Here is a 21453-nt window from a genome sequence, read left to right as displayed (position 1 = left end):
CAGGTTTTCATCTCAATATTTTCAGTCCTTGTTTTACTTAGTAAACTTTTTTTTTTAATACCTTCTATATAGCAGGAATTTTGTTCTCCTCTTGTGTTATTTTCTTCTCTTCATTTCTGGTACCAACCAGTGTCCAATATTAAATCCCACTATACAACCTTTAAAATTCTTTTCTTTAGCTCTTTTTCTCTACCAAGTAAGAACCAAAAAGAACATTTCACTAGTTTTTGTTCAAACAGCACACAAACAGAATTAGTTCAAGATATTTAGCTAGTTAAATTTGATCGAGCAGTTCAGTTCTATATAAATTAACCTTAGCATTATTCCTGTGCTTTATTATTCACTGATAGGTTCTTATTCAACTAATGTTTATTTCTTGCCTAATATGTGACAGAAACTGTGAAACATTCAGGATATGCAGTGGTTAATGAGACAAGTATGAACCAACTCGTGTTTGCAATTAAAAGGGGATATAAATACTGAATAAATACTAAAAATTAAAATGGTAATAAGTGATTTGTTAATACTGATGCATGTAGATCTAATTCATTTTAAATGTTATAAAATGAGTTGCAAAATGGTATATGCCATATGCTGCCATTTTTGTACATCTATAACACGTTATGAGACACAAATATACAATGTAGTTACTAATAAAACTTTAAGAACATGAACACCAGTCTTTAGATAAAGCTTACTGCTGGGAGGGAAGGGAATAGTTGCAGAGAGCATGGTTAGCCATATCTTTAATGTTTCATTTCTTTAAAAAATATTTAAGCAAATATAAGGATAATAAATGGTAGAAAAGTAAAGAATGCCAGGAGAGGGTACAATGAGAAGATCTTGTTTTGTCCGGGTGGTTAAATATGGTTGGTTTTCACTGGAAGGTAATTCAGTATGTAAGTTTTGAAGGAGTCGGAGTATGGAATAGGGTTGATAGGCTAATCTGACTTGAAGGCTTCAGAACAGAAAGGAGTTCAGCACATTTGAGAAGAGGAAAGGTGGCAAATCTGCTGAAAGAAGAGTGAGGTGAGGTGGATGGAGATTGGCCACGGATGACTCTTACAGATGGGACCATATTAGGTAGAGTGGGCTTTCTCATATTTCAGTGTACATCAGAATTGCTAGTGTCTTAACTTTAAAATGCAGCTAACTTCCTGGGGCCCAGTCCTGCAGTTTGATTCAAAAATCCAAATTTTCAATGTACACCCCAGGTGCTTCTGCTATAGGTTGTCCTCAGGATGCAGTTTGGGAGACATTTGTGAAAGATCTTTTATACCATGGTAAGAATTTTGGACTTTATTAAAAGTTCAGTGTGAAACTTTGAAGGCTTTTAAAAAGGTAAGAGAATGATTTGATTTTTAAATACTGCTCTGTGGAGAATAGAGAGAGACAAAGTTGAGGCTGTGGACTCGAGATGTGTGGTGGCTTGGACTAGAAAAGTAGGTGGATAAAAGATGTGTTTAAGAGAAAGGATTGGTGGCACTTGGTGATAGTTTTTGGTGGGTGAAAAAGAATGAGAGATCTTATTGATTATGAGGTTTTTAGTATAAGCAACAGGGCCAAAGCTGCTGCATAAACTAAGATGGAGAACACTAAAAAAGTAAACATTGGGAGTATGGGAAGAAATTAGTTTAATTTTGGCTACTGTAACAAGGATCTGTTTGCTTGTGGTGTCAGGAGATTTATTAACAGTGCTTTGAACACATGAGCGTCATTTTTCTAATATAACAAGAAGTCTCAGGGAAAACCAACCAGGACTAGTGCCATCAGTAAGGTAAACTTCTGTTACACAAGCCTTAGTGTGTTGGTCTAGAAGTTATGCCTGTCAACTTACAGTTGCAAGGTGGCTGCTCCATCTTTAGCCTCACCTGTATGTGCAAAGTGGGAGAAGAAAAGAGAAAAGAGTGATAACTAAATCTGAAGAAAGAAGCTTTACAGGAAACTCACCTAACACTCATTGACCAGACTAACTGCAAAGGAATCTGGGAAAGTGCTTTTAATTGGACATATTGCTACCTTTTAACAAATAGAGATTCTGTTAGTATGGAAGGGGTGGGTAGTGGATAATGGATAGCCAACTATCAGTGTGCAGAGGCTAGGTAGTGTTTGAGATATTTGTAAGTTATCTAAGTAGTGATGTTGAGTAAGCAGTCAGATTTAGGCCTAGAACTTAGGAGGGTAGTGTAAGTTGGAGCTATAGTTTTGTGAGTGGTCAGTATGAAAAGTAGTATTTAAAATTAGAGTGGTATGCGAGATTGCTTAAGGTGATAGTATAAAGTGATAAAGAAAGTAGATATAAGACAGAACCCCAAGAAACCCTCATTTTAAAAGTAGGATACAGTAGAAGAGGCTTCCACTGGGGAAAGGTGGCCAGAGAAGAGAAAATCCAGCATAGTGCAATATCGGGAGTTAAGGAAAGAGTATTTCAAGGAGTTTGGAGCATTGAACTGTATGAAAGCATAGAGAATTTAGTAAGATGAGGGCTTTCCATTTACATGATGTTTTTACTAAAATGTTTTTAGAACAATTGCTTTATTTTTTAATGTCTTAAAAATACCCTCTTCTCCAGCAATTTTGTGTCTTGTATGTTGGAGGAGCTTGCTATGTAACTTGAATAATAATCAAATTTAAATGGCTATGAAACTGCTTTGAAAAGTTACAGCATTAGAGAAGCATACTCTAATGTTAATACACCTTTTCTGTGTGTATGGTCCGTAAAGCACACATGTTGAATGTTTCATAATAGAACTGTGAAGTAAACATTGAAGAATACAGAAAGTTAAGTAAGGCTCTCTGGAGACCAATGAAAATGAGGGATTTCTCTTCTAACATTAACACAATTAGTAAAGATTATGTTAGTATTGTGGGTTGGAACAACTAGAAAACAAGTCAATGTGCCTGGCTTCATTATAGTAGCAGGATTTGAGGCAAACTAAGAGAAATAGGACCTTAAACTGATTTGAAACCATAATTCTTCCTATATTACTGTTAAACTTTGTTTCATAGCAGGAAGAGAACCCCATCTCTTTTTCAGGGACCTTGTTTGTATTTATTTATTTTTAATTTACACAAGATGGTGTCTTTGTAAGAATATTTTGATTCCAATGGCCCTGATTTCTTTTCTTTAATATGTGTAAATATTTGGTGACCAATTTCTCTTCCTGTCTTATCTTTGCTTTTAGGTTCTTTGCCTACTGGGTTTTATGTACTTGTTTTTTAAATATGCACTTTATCATTCCGGAAATGTAGCACCTTCTCCTCTATCCTAACACAATGTAATATTCTCTAGTGTTCATGAAGTTTTACAAATACTTCCTTGTATAACAGTAGGAGAAGACCAGAAAGATAGTGAATGAGAAACTTTGGTAGTTGTCTGTACAATGCAAATATGCTTAAGGCCTGCCATAAGGTCTGCAGTTTTGTTCTGTAGAGGAATAGCTAGCTGTCTTTGCCTTTGCTCATTACTATTTTTCTTCTATTCTGCTTTCTTGCTTATTGATTGAGTGCTGTTTTTCATACCACACAAAGATATATTGTTAGCTACTTTTATAATTGGATATATAAAGAGGGATGCTTATGACCTCATCGGTATCTATTTAGACCATTCATTGGTGTTTACTGGAATAATATGCCACTAAGATAAGAAGTTATTTATTTGCTGCCAGTGGCGTAGCAGTCATACTTCCTTTTATTCACATTCACCCAAAACTCACATTTCATTTTTAGAGATTTAAATGCAAAGAATAAAGATAATATCTTAACCTTTTTCTATTTGTCATTTGTGATATTGACATATCAAATTGAATTATTTCTTTTGTTATTTTATTTTCTCTTCATTTAAAAAAACACCTTTGGGTAGCACCTCCATATAAAATTAGTATCTCTGATTTTCTATAAATTGTTTCTTTGTTGCTATTTTCTGATTTACTATCACAACATATTTCTGTCTTTTTATTTTATTATTGAGGAAGTCCCAGGTTTTGTTAGGAAATTGCTTGGCCCAGAGTAGATAGGTAGTGGTTGCAAGCACTGGCCCTGGCATCTGGCAGACTGGGTTTGAGCCCTTGTTCTTCCACTAACCAGCTCTGATACCTTGCTTAAGTTATTTAAATGTTTCCTGTCCTTTAATAACAGAAATAATAATATTTCGAGCACTTAGTTGAGTCAAGAGAGAGTAGGTGCTTCATATTAACTATTTTGTTGTAAATAATATATAATCTTTAATTTTTTTGTCTTCAGAGGTTGTCAGATCTTTTGACATGATTATGACTTTTTAGTTTATAAATAAATGCAATTATTTCAGATTAAACTAGTCATTGAAAAATTTTGAGGCAAGTCATGGTGTCTCACACATGTAATCCCAGCAATTTGAGAGGCTGACTCAGGACGATCACTTGAGTCCAGTAGTTTGAAACCAGCCTGGGCAACATAGTGAGACCCTGTCTCTACAAAAAAATAACAGAGAAATCATATGGGTTTAGTGACACATGCTTGTGGTCCTGTCTATTTGGGAGGCGGAGTTGGGAGGATCACTTGAGCTTGGGAGGTAAAGGCAGCAGTCAGCCATGATTGTGCCACTGCACTCTAGCATAGGCAACAGAGTGAGAGCCTGTCTCAAAAAACAGAGAAAAGAAAAGAAAAAGAAAAAAAAATTGAACATTGTATGCTTAAGGGACTTTTATTAGCAAAGTCGAGAGCAGAATGCAGTTCTTAGTTCTTGGAACTACCATTTTGAGGTTGTATTTTTAAAGTGAAATTTCTGTAAAACAGAGCTTCCCTCCTACAATAAAATTTACTATTTGATTTATTCTTCTCTTGAAATTGCTATATGAGAACCTCCTACATTTGTGTAAGTTTGGAAATATGGGCGTGAATTTATTAAATTGCTATTCCTATGAAGTGTTTTTTTCCTCAATCCTCTGAATCATATCAGTTTGGATTAGTCTTGTCTATATGTAGTATATTAATAACTGTCTCAATAAATCATTGGAAAGCTTAGGAGTATGTGGCTCATACTCAGACTGTCTAATTATAAAAGTACTATAAAATTTTATTTTACACATCCTTACAAAATTAAATAAGCTCAGTAGTAAAGGAAAGAGGAAATATCTTTGATCTCAGACACATTACACAGTTTTATTTTTACCCTTGGGCAAGGTGATTAATTTACATATGATGGCAACTTAAAATTTTTATTTAGCTACAGGATGATAGGTAGTATGTTTCAGTTTGACCTTAAGAAAAATATTTATAAAAGCAGGCTGAAAGCTTATTTTCACGTAAATACTATAAACAGCCAACTTGGAGTGAAGCCTTTAAAACAAAATTGGATCTGGAGTCATGATGGTTTATTTAACAGATGAAGAAAAGTATCTATTCCATGACAACAGATACTGCAGTGAGCTGGAAATGAGAGCAGCTTATGTCAAACTAGAGGTGGTAGATAACAGAAGGATATTTTTTCAGTTACCTGGTTTTTTTTTTTTTTTTTTTTCATTAAAGCAGTTCCAAATAGGCTGAATTTTAGTGTTTGTATGAAGACAGAAACTAAAGATAAAAAAACAAAACAAAACAAAACAAAAAAACACGAAATTTTGGTTTGGCAGTTGGTAATAGGGTTGGAAATTAAATAGTTGGAGTAAAGTGTAAAACCAGTGAGTCAATCTTCCCTCTCTCCCTCCCTCCATCTTCTCCCTTTCTTCCTTTTTCTCCCCTCCCGCTTTGGTCCCATCCAGGCTTCCTTCCAATATTTGGTAAAGAAGCTTTACGGATTAGAGCTAAACTGATATTTAATCCTTTGGTTTCCTTCTGTGCTTTGGATAACAATCAGATCTATTAAGGACTCACATCATTATGGTCTAGTTGTACAGAATCGGGAATCCAGATACCTGAGTTCTCAAGCTCCATCACTAATTCATATGTTATGTTACCTTGAACCAGGGCCCTTAATCTCAGTGGTAGTAATAAATAAAAATATATCAACATATTTTATAACCAGCCTGTCAGCGATTTTAAAAAGCAACTATAACTGTTTCAAATGTTGAATGTTTTAGGGTCATCCACTATATAAATACAGAGTAATGGGAGTATATAATTCTAATAATTGCTATTTACTCCTAAGTACAGAATTATCAGGGCATTTGCAAAAGTCACACAACCTTTAAACAAGCTCAAATTGAATAGGAGAATGATAGGATTAAAGACTTAGGAATGCCATGTTTTAGATATATAAAATTGATATACTCCTCACCTACTTCTAGATGTTTTGGAAAAAAGTGAGATTTGCTATGCCAAGCATGCCAGTGTTAAATGAACTCATGTGAACTGTAACATTTTTTCCCACTGTTGTCATGACTTTGTATAAATAAACTAAGATAAGATTGTCTGGTTCAAGCAGGTTCTGACAAAGAGGTTTGATAAGGAAAGTGCAGTAGTGCTGGAAAATCTACAAGCTGAAGGGGAAACTGTTAAAATTTAATTTATAAATTTGAATGGCTATCTGCCCAGGTGCAGTGTCTCTTTGCTATGAGGAGGCATACATTAAACATCAGAGCCCTTCATTTAATAGCTACTGTTGCTGCTGTGTACAGTCTGTTTCCTCATATTAAGGAATTATTTATTAAAATACAGCTTCCATGCCTCTGGCGTTTACTGTTAACCCCTTATTTTCTGGACCTTGGCCTCCTTGACAGGTATTTTAAAATCAGTGTAATTCAAGCATCCAGTAGGGGAATAGGGGAATGAGCTTCGATCAATGGTCAGCGCATCTACATCCTTTGCAAGAATTGGTGTGGAGATGGATGAGTGATCTAGAGAACCCCTCTCCTTCAGTTTGTTTGCCATGATAGGCATTCTAGAGGGTGTGTCAGCTTAGTTGGAAACACTTGCGGAACTCTTTTAACAGACCAGGAAGTAGACTGTCCCTAAGTGAAATGCTCCATCTATTGTCTCAAAAGTGTGAAACTAGTTTCATTTGCTCATTTCATAATTTAAGCAAACTTAAAAGTATAGGGGGCTGTTTATGCTGGAAAGAAGAGGTATTTGTGGTTTTGCTTTTAAACAGTGCCCGTGCATGGGCTGCCTCCTAGTGCTTTTCTGTCTTGAAGAGAATTACAGTCACTTTGTGTTCAAATGCCTATCTTCTGGTTTGGACCAAATTCAGCTCCACAGCTAGCCTTTTGTTTTTATGGGAAGAATACCAGACTTCCATGTTAGGCTTTAATAATTTTTAAGGCAAGCTAATGTTTTTCCCATCTGATTAGTTACAAAGCCTTTATACATTAAAGTTTCCTAATTTTTTTCTCATGCTTGTGAATAACAGTATACTCTGAATAAACCAAGTGTATTCTAAATCTGCATTTTTGGGGCTTTATTAGTAAGAAATTGACTTTAAGAACTTTTGAAATATTGAATACTTGACTAAGTGCTACACACATATTATAATAGACTCTCTTCAAACTAGTATGGTCTAAATTCAGAATTTTAAAAGGGAATGTGTAGACCATATATCCAGTCACTGAAACAGATGGGGCTTTATTGCTTAGAAGCACTAACATATTTTTAAAAATAAGAACCATGGGTAATTAATATATTAATTGTATGTTCAGGGAATCTGGATTTTTTCTCAGTGGTGGGGTAAGACAGACACAAATGCTCCATGTGGTCATGTGACATAGAGCCATAGTGAGGCAAATGTAGACAGAGAAGAGACTGGAGCAGAGTTCACAGGAATGGGTTACGAATAACATATCAGTGAGAAATGGGTGGGGAAAATATTTCAGGAGAATAGTATGCATGGTGGCTTAGAGGGAGCAGGAGGTAAATCCAGGGTTGTGGTGGAGTGGAGGTATCTAATTGACTCTGTCCCTGGCACATGCCCTATTCACATAGGGCACTGTGTGGGCAGCTGGCAATAAGCTACATAGATAATGAATGCTGGGCTGGGATGGCCTGGGGAAGCCATTAGTCTTTGAAGGAAGGGAAAGCTTTGATTAGGAATCTGGGTGTTCTTAGAGAGAAGAGCATAGATACCAAGACAAAAACAAGGGCAGTAAGGCAGACCAGTTTTGCTCTATCGAGGTTGAGAGGAAAAATTAAGTTAGCTGGACTGAAGAACCTTGAATACAAGGCTAGAGAACTTAAATGTTAACAGGAATGATTTTGAATTTTTTTTTTTTTTTTTTTTTTTTTTGAGACGGAGTTTCACTCTTGTAACCCAGGCTGGAGTGCAATGGCGCGATCTTGGCTCACCACAACCTCCGCCTCTTGGGTTCAGGCAATTCTCCTGCCTCAACCTCCTGAGCAGCTGGGATTACAGGCACGCGCCACCATGCCCAGCTAATTTTTTGTATTTTTAGTAGAGACGGGGTTTCACCATGTTGACCAGGATGGTCTCGATCTCTTGACCTCGTGATCCACCCGCCTCGGCCTCCCAAAGTGCTGGGATTACAGGCTTGAGCCACCATGCCCGGCTGATTTTGAATTTCTTGATACTTCCCTGGTTAAAAGCTTTTAGTGATTAGAGCAATGTTTTGAGAATATGATTAGAAGTATGTGGAGAGGTTTTGGAGGGTGGAAGAAGGACCAGAAGCAGATGCACCAGTAATGATTGAATAAATCTTGTAATTATTTTCAAATATGTAAAAGTTAAGGGAGATGGGCTGGGCACAGGAGCTCACACCTGTAATCCCAACTCTTTGAGAGGCTGAGGTAGGCGGATTGCTTGAGGTCAGGAGTTCCGGACCAGCCTGGACAACCTGGTGAAACCCTGTCTCTACCAGAAACTACAAAAATTAGACAGGTGTGGTAGCACGTGCCTGTAATCCCAGCTACTCTAGAGGCCAAGGTGGGCCTGAACCCAGGAGGTGAAGGTTGCAGTGAGCCAAGATCCTGCCACTGCACTCCAGCCTGGGAGACAGAGTGAGACCCTGTCACAAAAAAAGGGGGGGGTGCAGTTAGAGAAATTAATTTTACAATTTAATATCCAAAGTTAAATATTTGATGCTTTGGGGAGAATATTCACTTAGTCAATAGATATTTAATGAGCACCTATTATGTGTGATAGACACTGAGGTATGGTGGGGAACAAAAAGACAAGTGGTCTCTTCCCACATGGAGCCTACATGTAATGAGAGAGACAAAAAAGTCTATATAAAAACATATATACTTTATTATATGTTATACATATTTATATAAGACTATATATAAATGTGGTTAAAAAGTATATAGTTTGTGTGTGTGTGTGTGTGTGTGTGTGTGTAGAGGAAAAGCAAGGTGAGGGATAAGGAGTGATGAAAAGAGGGGAGTGTTTTAGAGTCTTGAGTGGAGACCTACCCAAAGGGAGGGAGAGAGGGAGCCTCCTGACTACCTGGGGAAAGAGCATCTCTAGCAGCCAGCTGTAGGCCTTGAGTGCCTGAGACCAGCAAGACATTCTAGATGGAGTAGAGCTGGAAAGGGAAGAGTGCTAGAAATGATACGTACAATGTAACCAGGAGTAGAGCCTTTAGGGTCTCGAAACCCTTGGCAGAGTTTGATTTTACTTTAGGTACGATGCAAAGGCACGGGAGTTCCTTGATGTTTTTAAAAGATCCCTGTGGCAGCAGAGGCGGTGGCTCAGATGAGGCTTAAGGCAGTAGTGACAGAGGTAGTGATATGATTACAAACATATTTTGCAGGTAAAGCAAAGAGGATTTATTGATGAGCTAGATATGGGTTGTGAGAGAAATAACAGGATCAAGGAATACCCCCAGGGTCTGTATGGTGAATTTGTGTGAATTAGAAAAAGCTAACTCTGTCTCTGGTCAGAAGTACTTTTCAGTACGACTTGGTAAAGAAACTCTTCCTCCCAGTAGATGTACCTGGGTGCTAGGACACCTTGGTGGAAAGAGCGTGGGTGGTAACCTGTATTGGCTCTGTGGCCCGGCATCCCTGTGAAGGATTCAGCCTGTACAAGCAAATGCAGCAGTGGATGACCTCTGAGTTTGTGGCCTGAGCAAGTGGATGAATCGTAGCGTCATCCCCAAACTGGGGAGACTAGAAGAGTTGCTGACTGTGAGTGGTGACAGAACAAAGCAAATTCTGTTTTGGGTATAAGTCTGAGATGCCTGTTAAAAGTCCTGGAAGCAATGGCAAGTAGGCAGACAGTTCTGAACTGGAGCCAGGTGGGAAGCTGGCAGGGCTCTTGCTGTTTTTGAGTTTGAAATGACTATTAAGTGGAGCTGTAGGACTGGAGCTTAGGAGCAAAGATTTAGATTAAAGTTGGGGAAGTCAATCTGCGCAGAGGAATAGAAATCCTTTGAGGGACATTATATTGAAAAACAAGAAGATTGGAACTGCCTTGGGAGTATTATTAGACAGTGGAAAGTGGGTAATGAATCTGCAAAGCAGGAAACAGGAGGAAGATCAGGTTGATGCAGCAGCATGGAAGGCAAGTCGTGACAGGGTGGAGGGTGCTGGGGAGATCTGAAGGAATTGGGGCTTAGGAAGCTGCTGGAGCTTGGGAGAGCACTATTTAGAGTTAACAATGAGTGTGTAGGTAATTTTCAGGGAATTAAAAATATACTTTCAGGAAATATGCACTGAAGGGAGAACAGTAGGGTCAAGTGTTGGTTTTTCAAAATAGGGTGAAGTTGTGTCTGTTTTAAGGTAAACTAAGGGAACCAGGGAAGAGGAAAAGTTAAAGATGCTAGCAACAAAGGGGATCGGTAAGGGAACAAGAGCAGGGGATCTGGAGAGTACGTGTTTGAAGGAATAGATAAAAAATGAGTCTCAGAAATGAGGAAGCTTTTTGCTTTGAGAGATGAAAACAGCTTTTTATCTTTTCAGCAAAGTTGTAGTTAGGATCTTCTGTTTTTAGGGGTCTCCACTGATATTAAAGGACGGAAGAAAGTATGGCGGGAACCAAGAAGAAAAATTGTCGAACAGTAATGAGAGACCAGGTGGAAATATGGAGGATAATCTCTAATAGCCAGTCAGTATTCTGTGACCCAAGAGAAAAAAGGGGATTGAGAATTCAGAGTTGACCCCATTAAAAAAGAAAGATATTAAGGGAAATAATGGGTCATAACCCAGAAGAGTTTGCATATCAAAGTCACCAGAAGACTTTAAACAAAATTTTAGCTGGGCATTATCATGCCTATAATCCTAACACTTTGGGAGGCCAAGGCAGAAGGACTGCTTAAGGCCAGGAGTTCAAGACCAGCCTGGCCAACATAGTGAGCCCTCATCTCTATAAAAAAGAAACTATATGCATTTACTTCCTTTCCCTAAAATGTATCAAATTGAGGTATAGGAGTAGGACAACAAGAAATAGGAGAGATGTTTATGTATGCTTTTAGAACATTCTGGGTGATGCTTTTTAGTTCTTTGCTCCACCCCCATTCCCCATTGAGAAAACTGTTCTGGACTGTAGGGACTAACTATAGGTACAGGCTGGGCAGGAGTAGGAAAGGATGGCTGGGAGGGAAGCTAAATGACTGAAGGAGTAAGGGGTTAGGGTTTTTTCATATCAACACAAATAGTAATAGTAGTATTTTGGGGGTATGCTCAGCTAGTTAGGTTCCTTTACTGTAGACCTTGACAGAGCCTTTCATATGCTCACGAATCTCCAAAAGAGGGATTTAACATTTTAAGATCATATCCAACCACAGGACCCTTATTTTCGTGGACCATTTTGAGGACTAGTTCTGCAGATTACACTTTGAAAATGCTGAATGAGAGAGCTGCAGCAATGGTTAGTTCCAGTTAATTTGGAAAGTTCATGGGTTGTGGAAGGAGGAGGCCATGGTGGAAAGGGAGAAAGTCCAGACTAAGGTCTTGAAGCACAGTTCAGGGCTGTGGTTTTGTTGATGGAGAGCTGGATTACTTTCCATTCCTCCTGTTAAACTTCTGTTTTCTACCATTGAGTCCAGATCAGTTGAGTCATCAATATGAATGTCAAAGTTGCAAAGTATAAGAGAAAATGGGGAATTTATGAAGTATTAACAAATATTCTATGACCAATAGTTTAATTTCTCATAGATAGGGATGGATAAAGTCCTTAGGAAAGCAGACCAAAATCCAATGGCTTTTTGGATAACTAGCCTTTTTCTCTTACCTATAAGAAAAGGAAAGTGGATAACTGTCAAAAGTAGATACACTCTGAAATCTTGGAGCAGATAATAGAGGTGACTTAATATTTTCGGAGTTTAGAAACCTTTTAAACAGATCAGTGTCGTAAGTTCTGTGAATAACCCAATTTGTACCACCTGGGCATTGAGCTAAAGGCTATCTTTACAGTGAAGTAAAGTTTAAGATGATAATTAACACTGAATGTTCTCTCTTAAGATATGCAAAGAAGCCAGTGATTGGTGAGGACAGAGATTGTTGGCAGGGAATAGACATTTATACAGCATGATTTAGTTTTTAATAATGTAAATTTTATCAACATACAAACTTGCTCACAATATTGAGATATACAGAAGGCTTCTAAACAGTTTTCAGTTACTCCAATGATATGTTTCACAAAATTCCACTTTTGTGCCAATCAATATTATTCCATTCCTTCCCTCGTATATCTTTATTATTGAAATTTCCCTCACAATCCACTGTTAAAAGAAGAAAATACCACACATGTGCATTCTTGGACTATAGAGGTGTACTTGAGATAACTTTCTGCACGATTCAGCTGAGGTGTTCACAGCACCTGAAAATCACTTACCAGTGACAGGTGGACATTGTATGTGTTTTGCCCTACGGATACCTAAACTGTCTTTTCTTCACAGGTAAAGTCAGTGATAAATCTTTTGTTTGCTGCGTATACTGGAGATGTGTCTGCACTTCGAAGGTATGTTTACAGGATGGATTAGCATGCGCTTTACAGATATTTTATGAAGTTGCTTCCGGGCCAGCAGCCATTTTAAGGTTAAAGCCTCACTTCTTTTTCCCTTGAATAAAAATGACCCCAACAAAATTTTTATTAAATCAGCACGCCTGCTGTCCAATCTTGTCCTTTTCTGCCTCCTAAAAAAAAGTATCTGTTTCCTCAAGTAGTGACTGTTCAGCTAATCTGGCTAATTAGTATCAGTGGCTTACTGGAATTGGATGATGCCTTCTCCCTGTCTACCCTCCATTCCCTATCTTTGATGTGTATGTGTGTGTGTGTGTGTGTGTGTGTGCACGCGCGTGTATGTGTGCAGTGGGGGAAGCAACTGGGGTGTTTGGTGTCCTGCAGATCACCAGGATTAGCAAGGCCATATACTGCTGTATACTTAAGGCCTTTTGTGTAGAGCTGTAACTGATTTTCTCTTTCCTTTTCTTTTTGCTCCCATTAAGGCCTCAAACAGCTGATTTTCAAAGTGGAAAACTGTCTATGCATCCCCTCCTTGTTTTAAAGTCTGACTAATATTATACTTGTAGACTGTGAAATGTTCAAGAATGGGAGTCTTAGTAAAAATACAACTTTATTATAGTGATTAGTTTCTTGCCATTCTGAGATATAAACCTTGATCCAGTTGTATAATTCTTGATTTTTGAACAATAATGTAATAAAGCTCAATTCTGTAAGAGGTGGTTAACATTTAATCTTACCTAAAAAGAGCAAAGCTGAGGAAGAGAGGTGAAGTGGCATTTACCCAAAACACCTGCGTACTGGTCATAAGGTCTGTAGTTCCCATCAATGAGCCTGAGGAAAGATGGGGCCTTAGATAAACTGATGCAATGAATGTTAAATTAGTTTTATAAATCCAATGTGAATTAAATTTGTTTTATATACAATGAATAGCTGTTTGTACAATTTTCAGATTTGCTTTGTCGGCTATGGACATGGAACAGCGGGACTATGATTCCAGAACAGCACTCCATGTAGCTGCTGCAGAGGGTAACACAGAAACTACTCCTATCTATTTTCTTTCCAGATTTAATTTCTACTTTGTACTAAAATCTGCTTTTCTTTTTCTGGGGTGGGACGGTATAGGTCATGTTGAAGTTGTTAAATTTTTGCTGGAAGCCTGCAAAGTAAACCCTTTCCCCAAGGACAGGTGAGCACTTACGTTACTTTCTAAATATGTCAGTATTTTAATATGTAGGACTATAATAGTCAAGTGATTTAAACCCACGAAGACATTCTTGAACCTGCTGTGATAGCTTATAAAGTTAATACACCTTGTTACTGCTAGATAGGTAATTCTGTCTCCCATATCCTGTTTCTTATCTAAAAATTTTTAGAAATTTTCAGGTTAGTTTATCAGTCAATACACTTATTTAGAAATTTTCAGGTTAGTTTGACTATCAGTCAATACACTGTATGAAGAAAACAATTTTTTTTTGGCATTTTGGAAATGAAAATTGGAATTTTGTCCTCATGGAGTTTTTAACTATACAGCATAGACAAGATAAACCTTTAGAGAAGCATAAATTTTAAGATGATAATTAATACTGAATGTTCTCTCTCAAAATTTGCAAAGAAGCCAGTGATTGTTGGCAGAGATTCAACATTTATATAGCATGATTTCGTTTTTAATAATAATGTGAAATAATAATAATGTGAAATAATGTGTTACAATTTCTGGATGTGGTTGGGATCAGTTTTAGAAGGCTTCGTGGAAGTTAAATTTTAATCAGTGCTTGGGGAAGAGATGAGATTGAAGGCACAGAATGAAAAGAGGGGCCACTCTATCTGTAGGGGGAGAAATATGCCTAGAATATATTCCACTCTTCTCCTCTTTCTCCTGGTCTACATAGCAAACTGCTACTCATCCATCAGCAAATGCTGTCAACAAAGTGGTCAGGGAAATAAGAACACAGCTTGCACACATACATGGTACAGTAAACTCTATATTCATATCCTTGAACATTATGTACTGGAGTAGAGTGGATAAATTGGTGAGTAATGAGAATAAAAGTTTAGAAGAATGGGGAAAAACATACTTGATGGTGGTTTGATATGTATAAGGAGTTTGGATTCATTTGAGAACTGGGAGCCACAATCCAGTGTGGAGCAAGTTGATTACTCTTTAGCTATATTGTCTGTTTATTAAGCGTTTTGTTTTTTTGGTTTTTGAGACTGGGTCTTGCCTTGCCACTCAGGCTGAAGTGCAAGTGGCATGATCACAGATCACTGCAGCCTTAACTTCCCAGGTTCAAGCGATTCTCCCACCTCAACCTCCTGAGTGGCTGCAATCACAGGCACACACCACGCCTGGCTAATTTTTAAATTTTTTGTAGAGATAGAGTCTTAGTATGTTGCCCCGGCTGGCCTCCAAATCCTGGGCTCAGTCCTCCCACCTCAGTCTCCAAAGTGGTAGGGATTACAGGTGTGAGCCATTGAGCCTGGCCAACAATCTTTTTTAAAATTAGGGCTTGGGTTTTGTTGGTTAAACTCTCAGCTTGCAAGAAACGCAGAAAAGTTATGTCAATGTCTGACAAATGTTAGCAGTTTTGTAAGTGTGCTAACACTCTGATTACTTGACTTTATTTCTATAGTAAAAAAAACACCATGATTAAAATGAACTTTATTGGCAGTATTCTAAAACCTCATGTAGGATGACAGTCCTCCCTTTCTCCCAATTTAATACCCATCCCAGCTTTCTAGAGTATGAAATTGAAGAGTGTTTTCTTTCTGCGTTTACAATCCCAACTAAAATACTATAACACTATGTATACATGTTGGAAATATTACTGTGCTTTGTATATGTGTTCATTTTTTTTTGCCCTAAATTGGCCTCTAGAAATGTAGTAGTAGATGTACCTGTCTGATAAGAAAAAGTGAGCTAAGTAACTAGCCTGATAACTAGATACAGGTATTGATCGACTTACCACCTATGCAACTTACTACCATTCGACTTTACGACCACAATCGCTAGCCACGACTGCTCCGCATCTGGCAGCACAAACATTGCCCAGCTGGGCGTATGACAGCGCGGACCAGCTTCCGGCAGCCCTACTATCTCCGCGTGCACCATTTCAACTGTACATATAGCCTACTCAACTTACAACCAAATCGTGTAACGACCGGTCCGCGGTCCTGACCATGGTCGTAAGTCGAGCACTAGCTGTATTCAACAAGTCTTCTTCTCTATTTCATAGAATCAGTGTTGCCTTAAATTATAAAATTGCTTTGAGCAAAATTCGTATATTCTTTTTTTTGAGGCAGAATCTTGTTCTGGAGTGCAGTGGCTCGAGTCCACTTATGGTAACCTCCACCTCCTAGGTTCAAGCAATTCTTCTGCCTCAGCCACCTGAGTACCTGGACTATAGGCAATGTGCCACCACGCTATGCTAATTTTTGTATTTTTAGTAGAGAGGGGTTTCACTATGTTGGCCATTCTGGTCTTGAACTCCTGGCCTCAGGTGATCCTCCCGCCTTGGCCTCCCAAAGTGCTGGGATTAGTGTATTCTTTTAAGTTTATATTTTTCATTAATTCATGGAAGAAGAGTTGTAAAACAGATAATTACATACTGTAGAGGATAACTCAAACGTCTGTTTGAAACCGCTGACTCCCTAAACTAATGAAGGCCTATTCAAAGTCACTGAATTCAGCTGTTAGAGAAACACAAAGATACACGTAAAGTTTTACTTACCTGATTTTAAAAACAGGCTACCAAAATTTACCAAAAAGTATTTTAAAAATGAGACTGTTTTAAAAACCTTTGTTTCCATATTGTGACCCCATTAAGAGGGCAGAAAGTTCAGGACAGAGATGGAAAGGAAAGAAGGAAACAGGAAGTGAAACTAGGAAGGTGGTGACAGTGGCACATGGATAGAGGGAGAAAGAGAGATCAGCAGCCATGGAGAATTTTGTAACGTAAGTAGAGAGAGATGGGGTAGGAAGATAGGCTTCACAGTTTGTGAAGTGTAAGGGAACTATCTATCATACCGTCATTGACTAGGGCTGTGGGTTATGTAGTTCTGTCTCCTCTTGCAAAAGATTTACCCCTTCTGACAAGTGATTAACCACTTCTGGCAACTCTTCATTTCTTCTTATTCTCGAATCTTCATCTCCATCACTCTAAATAGTACAGCCCCAGAAGCATGGAGAGGGGAGTTATTCTTCTGGTGGTGTAGTGGTCCAACGGAGTCCATGGCTTCCCATCCTTACCAGAGGTGATGAAAACGCCAGTTCCTCTGGGGCCAACCTTGATCTGCCAATGTGTGTTTTAGCCCTAATAAGGTCATGGTTATTTCTAGACTTCTGAGACTTACTGTAGCTTTGAATTGACACAAACACAAATCTTCAGTCAAAGGCTAGAGTGATGGATGTTATATACCTGAATTTTCTTTGAACATTTTATTTAAAAAGAGATATGTTTGGCTTTTCGTGAAGTTAAAATTCTGGAACCCTAGAGCTATTATATCTGTTAACACAAGGACTTTCCTTAAAAAGCTCTGTCCATAAGCACTTGAATGTGTCAACATCCTTTCACAGATCTTTTCTTCCTCTCCACATCCCAGCTTGTCTTGGAGACTGCTTTTTGAATTATAAGTCCCTTTCTGCATTTTTATTATTAATTTTTATTTGTAAAATCGCTAAAATGGCTAAATTTGATTGGCTATTTAACCCGCATTTAAAATCTAGCAATGTGGGGTGGTCATTTTTGTACAGAAGTTACCTAATGACCCTGCCCATGCTGTGCTACTTGCTTAGGTGGAACAACACTCCCATGGATGAAGCACTGCACTTTGGACATCATGATGTATTTAAAATTCTCCAAGAATACCAAGTCCAGTACACACCTCAAGGAGATTCTGACAACGGGAAGGAGAATCAAACCGTCCATAAGAATCTTGATGGATTGTTGTAATGGTCTTAAATCCCAAGATTTAAATCACTTACCTATTTAATTGTGGAAAATGATTATGAAGAACATGTGTATTTCTATCTGGTAGTGATGTACATTTTACATTTGTCATTTCAGTGTTACTGGAGTTTTCTTCATTGTGCGCACAGGACAAATCTGATCTCTTTGGGAAAAAATAGAAATAAAACAATCTCCCTCCATAATGTGAGCAATATTACCTCGTGCATTGTATAATTTGATGTAAAAGAAATAGTTACCAATGCTAGCTTAATTGTGTGGTCTTCCATGATTTGTGTTTTGTGAATTTTCAGTTTATGGTGATGATCTGCTGATATGCATTTATAAATTAAGCTCTGTTGTACAGTCGTTCAAATGGGTCAAGTTTGCCTTTAGAAGCAAATAGTGTGATTTTCAAGACTTCAAATACAGATTTAGTTTGAGTGTTTGAACAACTATATGCACTTATGGTTGTGTGTTTAAAGTGTCTCTCTCTCTCACCCTAGCTTCACGATGTGACTCTTAAAAAACTATAATAGTTAACAACTGTTAGTAAGATACCAATTCTGATTAGACTTTATCAGGGAATCTGTTTAAGATGTTTGGTGACCAAAACATATGTGTGAATGTAGTTATAATACTTTAAAAAAATTTTCCTTTTTCTATATCCCCTTAGTCCAGCCTCTCTTCTCAGACATTAAGCTATCTGCCTCTTTCCTTTAGCTGGGAAAGTGAGTGCTGGAATACTATGCAGTTTTCATGTTTTCCATAGTAAGTCTGAAAATGCCTCCTATTTCTGGCATCAGAACTTTGCCATTTGTCTACAAAAGATGAACCAGAGACAAAATTACTAAGTATAAATTAGTCAAATTTATCAGTTTAAAAAATGTAGGGATGTGCAACTGCAGATCTTTAAGATTTTTTTTTTTTTTTTAGCTTCTAGGGTAAATATAAATTCAGAAATATTCTAAGCTACCAAAGTTATCCTGATAGTATGGGAACTGCTACAACTAATGTTTGTTTCCAAGCCTGTCATTAAGAGTCTGCATCAAGAGATTTGTCCTCCTTGGGGGACTACTGGATCATTCCAGATTTCTTGTGATTCTCTATTGTGTAATTCTTGGTGGGCTCTGTAGTTTATTAAGAAAAAGGGCCATTTCATTTTAAATTGTGACCTATAATTTCTTTGTCTTGGGTTGGTAATTCAGGATTCATTTGGAAAGTAAGTAAAATGGGCTTCAAAAAACTGAAAGAACAGGATTTTCTAGGAATTGCACATACATTTCATCCTGTCAAACTTCAAGGAGATAAAGTGGCATGTTAGTGAGGACTTCTGATATTAAGCACACACACATGCACACAAATGGACTTCTTTGAAGCTGTGTTTAGTGAAATGAGCAGAATTCTCAAGTACATGAATGCTAGTCATTACCACATACAGCAATTTCCTTTTTTTTTTTTTTTTTTTTTTTCTGTGAGCACACACTGCTGCTTCCAAGCTTTACCAAGATTGATGGCACCTTACTCCAGCAGCCTCCAGGTGCTTTCATTTTACTTCCAGTCTAAGCCAGTGGCTATAGCTACTGCCCTCCCATTACCTAGATGGCACCTCCTTTGGTGAAACCACGGCCAGTGTTCCTTAGCTGCACCAGGCATGAAGCTGTTCCCATGCTTGAGCTTTCGCGGGGAGGATGGTGGGTAAGCAGCTGCCTACCCCATGGATCTAGCAAGCCGTGAAGACAAGGTAGCATTTTTAAGATGCGGCACAGGAGCAGCATTATCCCCAAAGATATTACAGGGTAGACATATTTTAATTGAAATCAACTGAGATAACTTTGCTCAAATAGGAGCCTGCTTTGTGTGATTAAAATGAAACATTAAGACAGTTCAATTGTGTGACTTGAAGATTACCAATGATTTTGAGGTTTTTCTATAATAAAAAGAGGTTCTAACCATTATTTGGGAACAAGGAGAGTTTTCATCTTTTTTCAGATCAAAATTGTCTGTAAAATCTTTTTTGTTTAATTAAATGTGCCCTTATTTACTCCTGATGTTATTTATGACTATGCGCCAATTCCTGCTTGGGCTGTTTGCTGTTGGCTGGTAATAATACATTTGTTTTAAATGCTGTTGACTGTGCTATTAACTGCTGCCGTCAGTAAACTCCAAAGATCTTTTTGTTTTGGCTTTAGTATCATACGTGCTTTTCTGTATCATGAGAGCTGTATATGGTCATGTTAATTTAAAGCTTTATATACTTTGTTGTTTTTGCTGGTCTCATCTTTGGTAATATGCTATACCCCACTGCTGCCCAACACTGCCCTTTAGCTGCAGAGCTGGATTAGCTATTGACCATTTGATGCTGTTGTCTGTCTGGCAGGGACTGAATGACCTGATGTCAGATTTAGATTCTTCCTGGGGATTACACAGCTATGAATGTATTTGCTTCTAAAACCTCCCAAAGTGAATCTAATCTTAAAACTACGAGTTGTAAGTATTCTGAAATTGGGAAACATTTATTTTAAATGCAATCAGGTAGTGTTGCTTTTTACAGCATAATAAATATATGTATCCAAAAAAAAAAATGTGTGAAAAATGAACTTTCTTAAAACAAGATCCAGGAACACTACTGAGCATACAGACCATGTCTGGTTTGGTTCCAATCCATTTCTAATGCCTGCCGTAAAGCTAAGTACTATGCAAGGTGTCAGATGGCGTTGCCACAATGATTAGGACAAGAATCCTGGATAGAGTTCATCTTTGAAGATGAGGGATGTGTCGGCATGTCTCTAGTCCCCTTGAAGCAAACACTATCCTTTTACAGTTAGAAAGTGCTCAGTAAATCTGTTGAATGGAACCACTAAACGTACCCTTGAATGAGAGGAGAGGTTATTTTCACAAAGCCTTGAAATTTATTTAGTGAGTTGAACCTAGTACTGCCACACTAGAATCTGAGTGTGACCAGCGGGCAAACCTCAGCTCCTAATTTACTCTGTGGGAACAGCATTTGCTTCCAATGCCAGAAATCCCAGGTCTTTAGAGCACTCTTTTCCTTCAGGCTGGGAAAGGTTAGTGTATAGTTTTCCAACCACAGAGAAAGTACATGGCATCAACACCATGATTGTTACATTTTCATTTATCAAAGTTATCTGTCATAAAGTAAGTTTTTGCTAGATGAGTCACTGCATTACTGGCATTTTAGAACTGCAATGAGCCAGGTACTATGCAAGGTGTCAAGTGGGGTTATCACAGTGATTAGAAGAGATATCAGAAATTCTCTAATCTAACTCACTCATAGATGAAGCTGAGACCCAGGATTGGCTATGATACAGAACTCTTAGTCCTGTGCTGTTATTCTACGTCCTCCAACACTGATTATGCCCAGTATGGATAGAATATGCATATTGGGGTGGAAGGGTGGGAAAAAAAAGAATATGCATATTAGCTTATTCATATGCACTATCTCCTATTAGCTAAGGCCTCTCTCTCTGCTGAGTTTTAGGGAGGCTGAAGTGCTACCTACAATAGTAAGTCCTGTAACATATAGTCAACTTCAGCTATACATATATACATCCATAGATAGGAGCAGGACATCAGTGCAGGCGCAACAAATTTATGAATAATCCTAAATAGTGAATAGCTATTTTTGTTCTTGATACAAGATCATTTTATTTTTAT

General features: G+C 37.9%; 1 protein-coding gene across 5 annotated transcripts in view; it reads left to right on the top strand.

The window, feature by feature from the left end:
* The window catches only part of GLS (glutaminase), a 74600-nt gene extending 54251 nt beyond the window's left edge, over positions 1-20349 (top strand). For 4 of the 5 annotated variants that reach the window (XM_032292613.1, XM_032292619.1, XM_032292617.1 and 1 more), the window contains 4 exons: positions 12765-12826; positions 13782-13858; positions 13955-14018; positions 17625-20349. In XM_032292613.1, the coding sequence (XP_032148504.1) occupies positions 12765-12826; positions 13782-13858; positions 13955-14018; positions 17625-17781 (360 nt within the window). In that variant the 3' untranslated portion in view covers positions 17782-20349. The remainder of the gene's footprint in view (positions 1-12764; positions 12827-13781; positions 13859-13954; positions 14019-17624) is intronic. The other variant, XM_032292615.1, reaches the window with a different exon arrangement.
* Positions 20350-21453: the final 1104 nt, after the last annotated feature.

This window comes from Sapajus apella, unplaced genomic scaffold (assembly GCF_009761245.1).
Source record: "Sapajus apella isolate SASKATOON/1434 unplaced genomic scaffold, GSC_monkey_1.0 scaffold28, whole genome shotgun sequence".
Taxonomy (NCBI): domain Eukaryota; kingdom Metazoa; phylum Chordata; class Mammalia; order Primates; family Cebidae; genus Sapajus; species Sapajus apella.
This window is presented reverse-complemented; position numbering and strand designations above follow the sequence as displayed.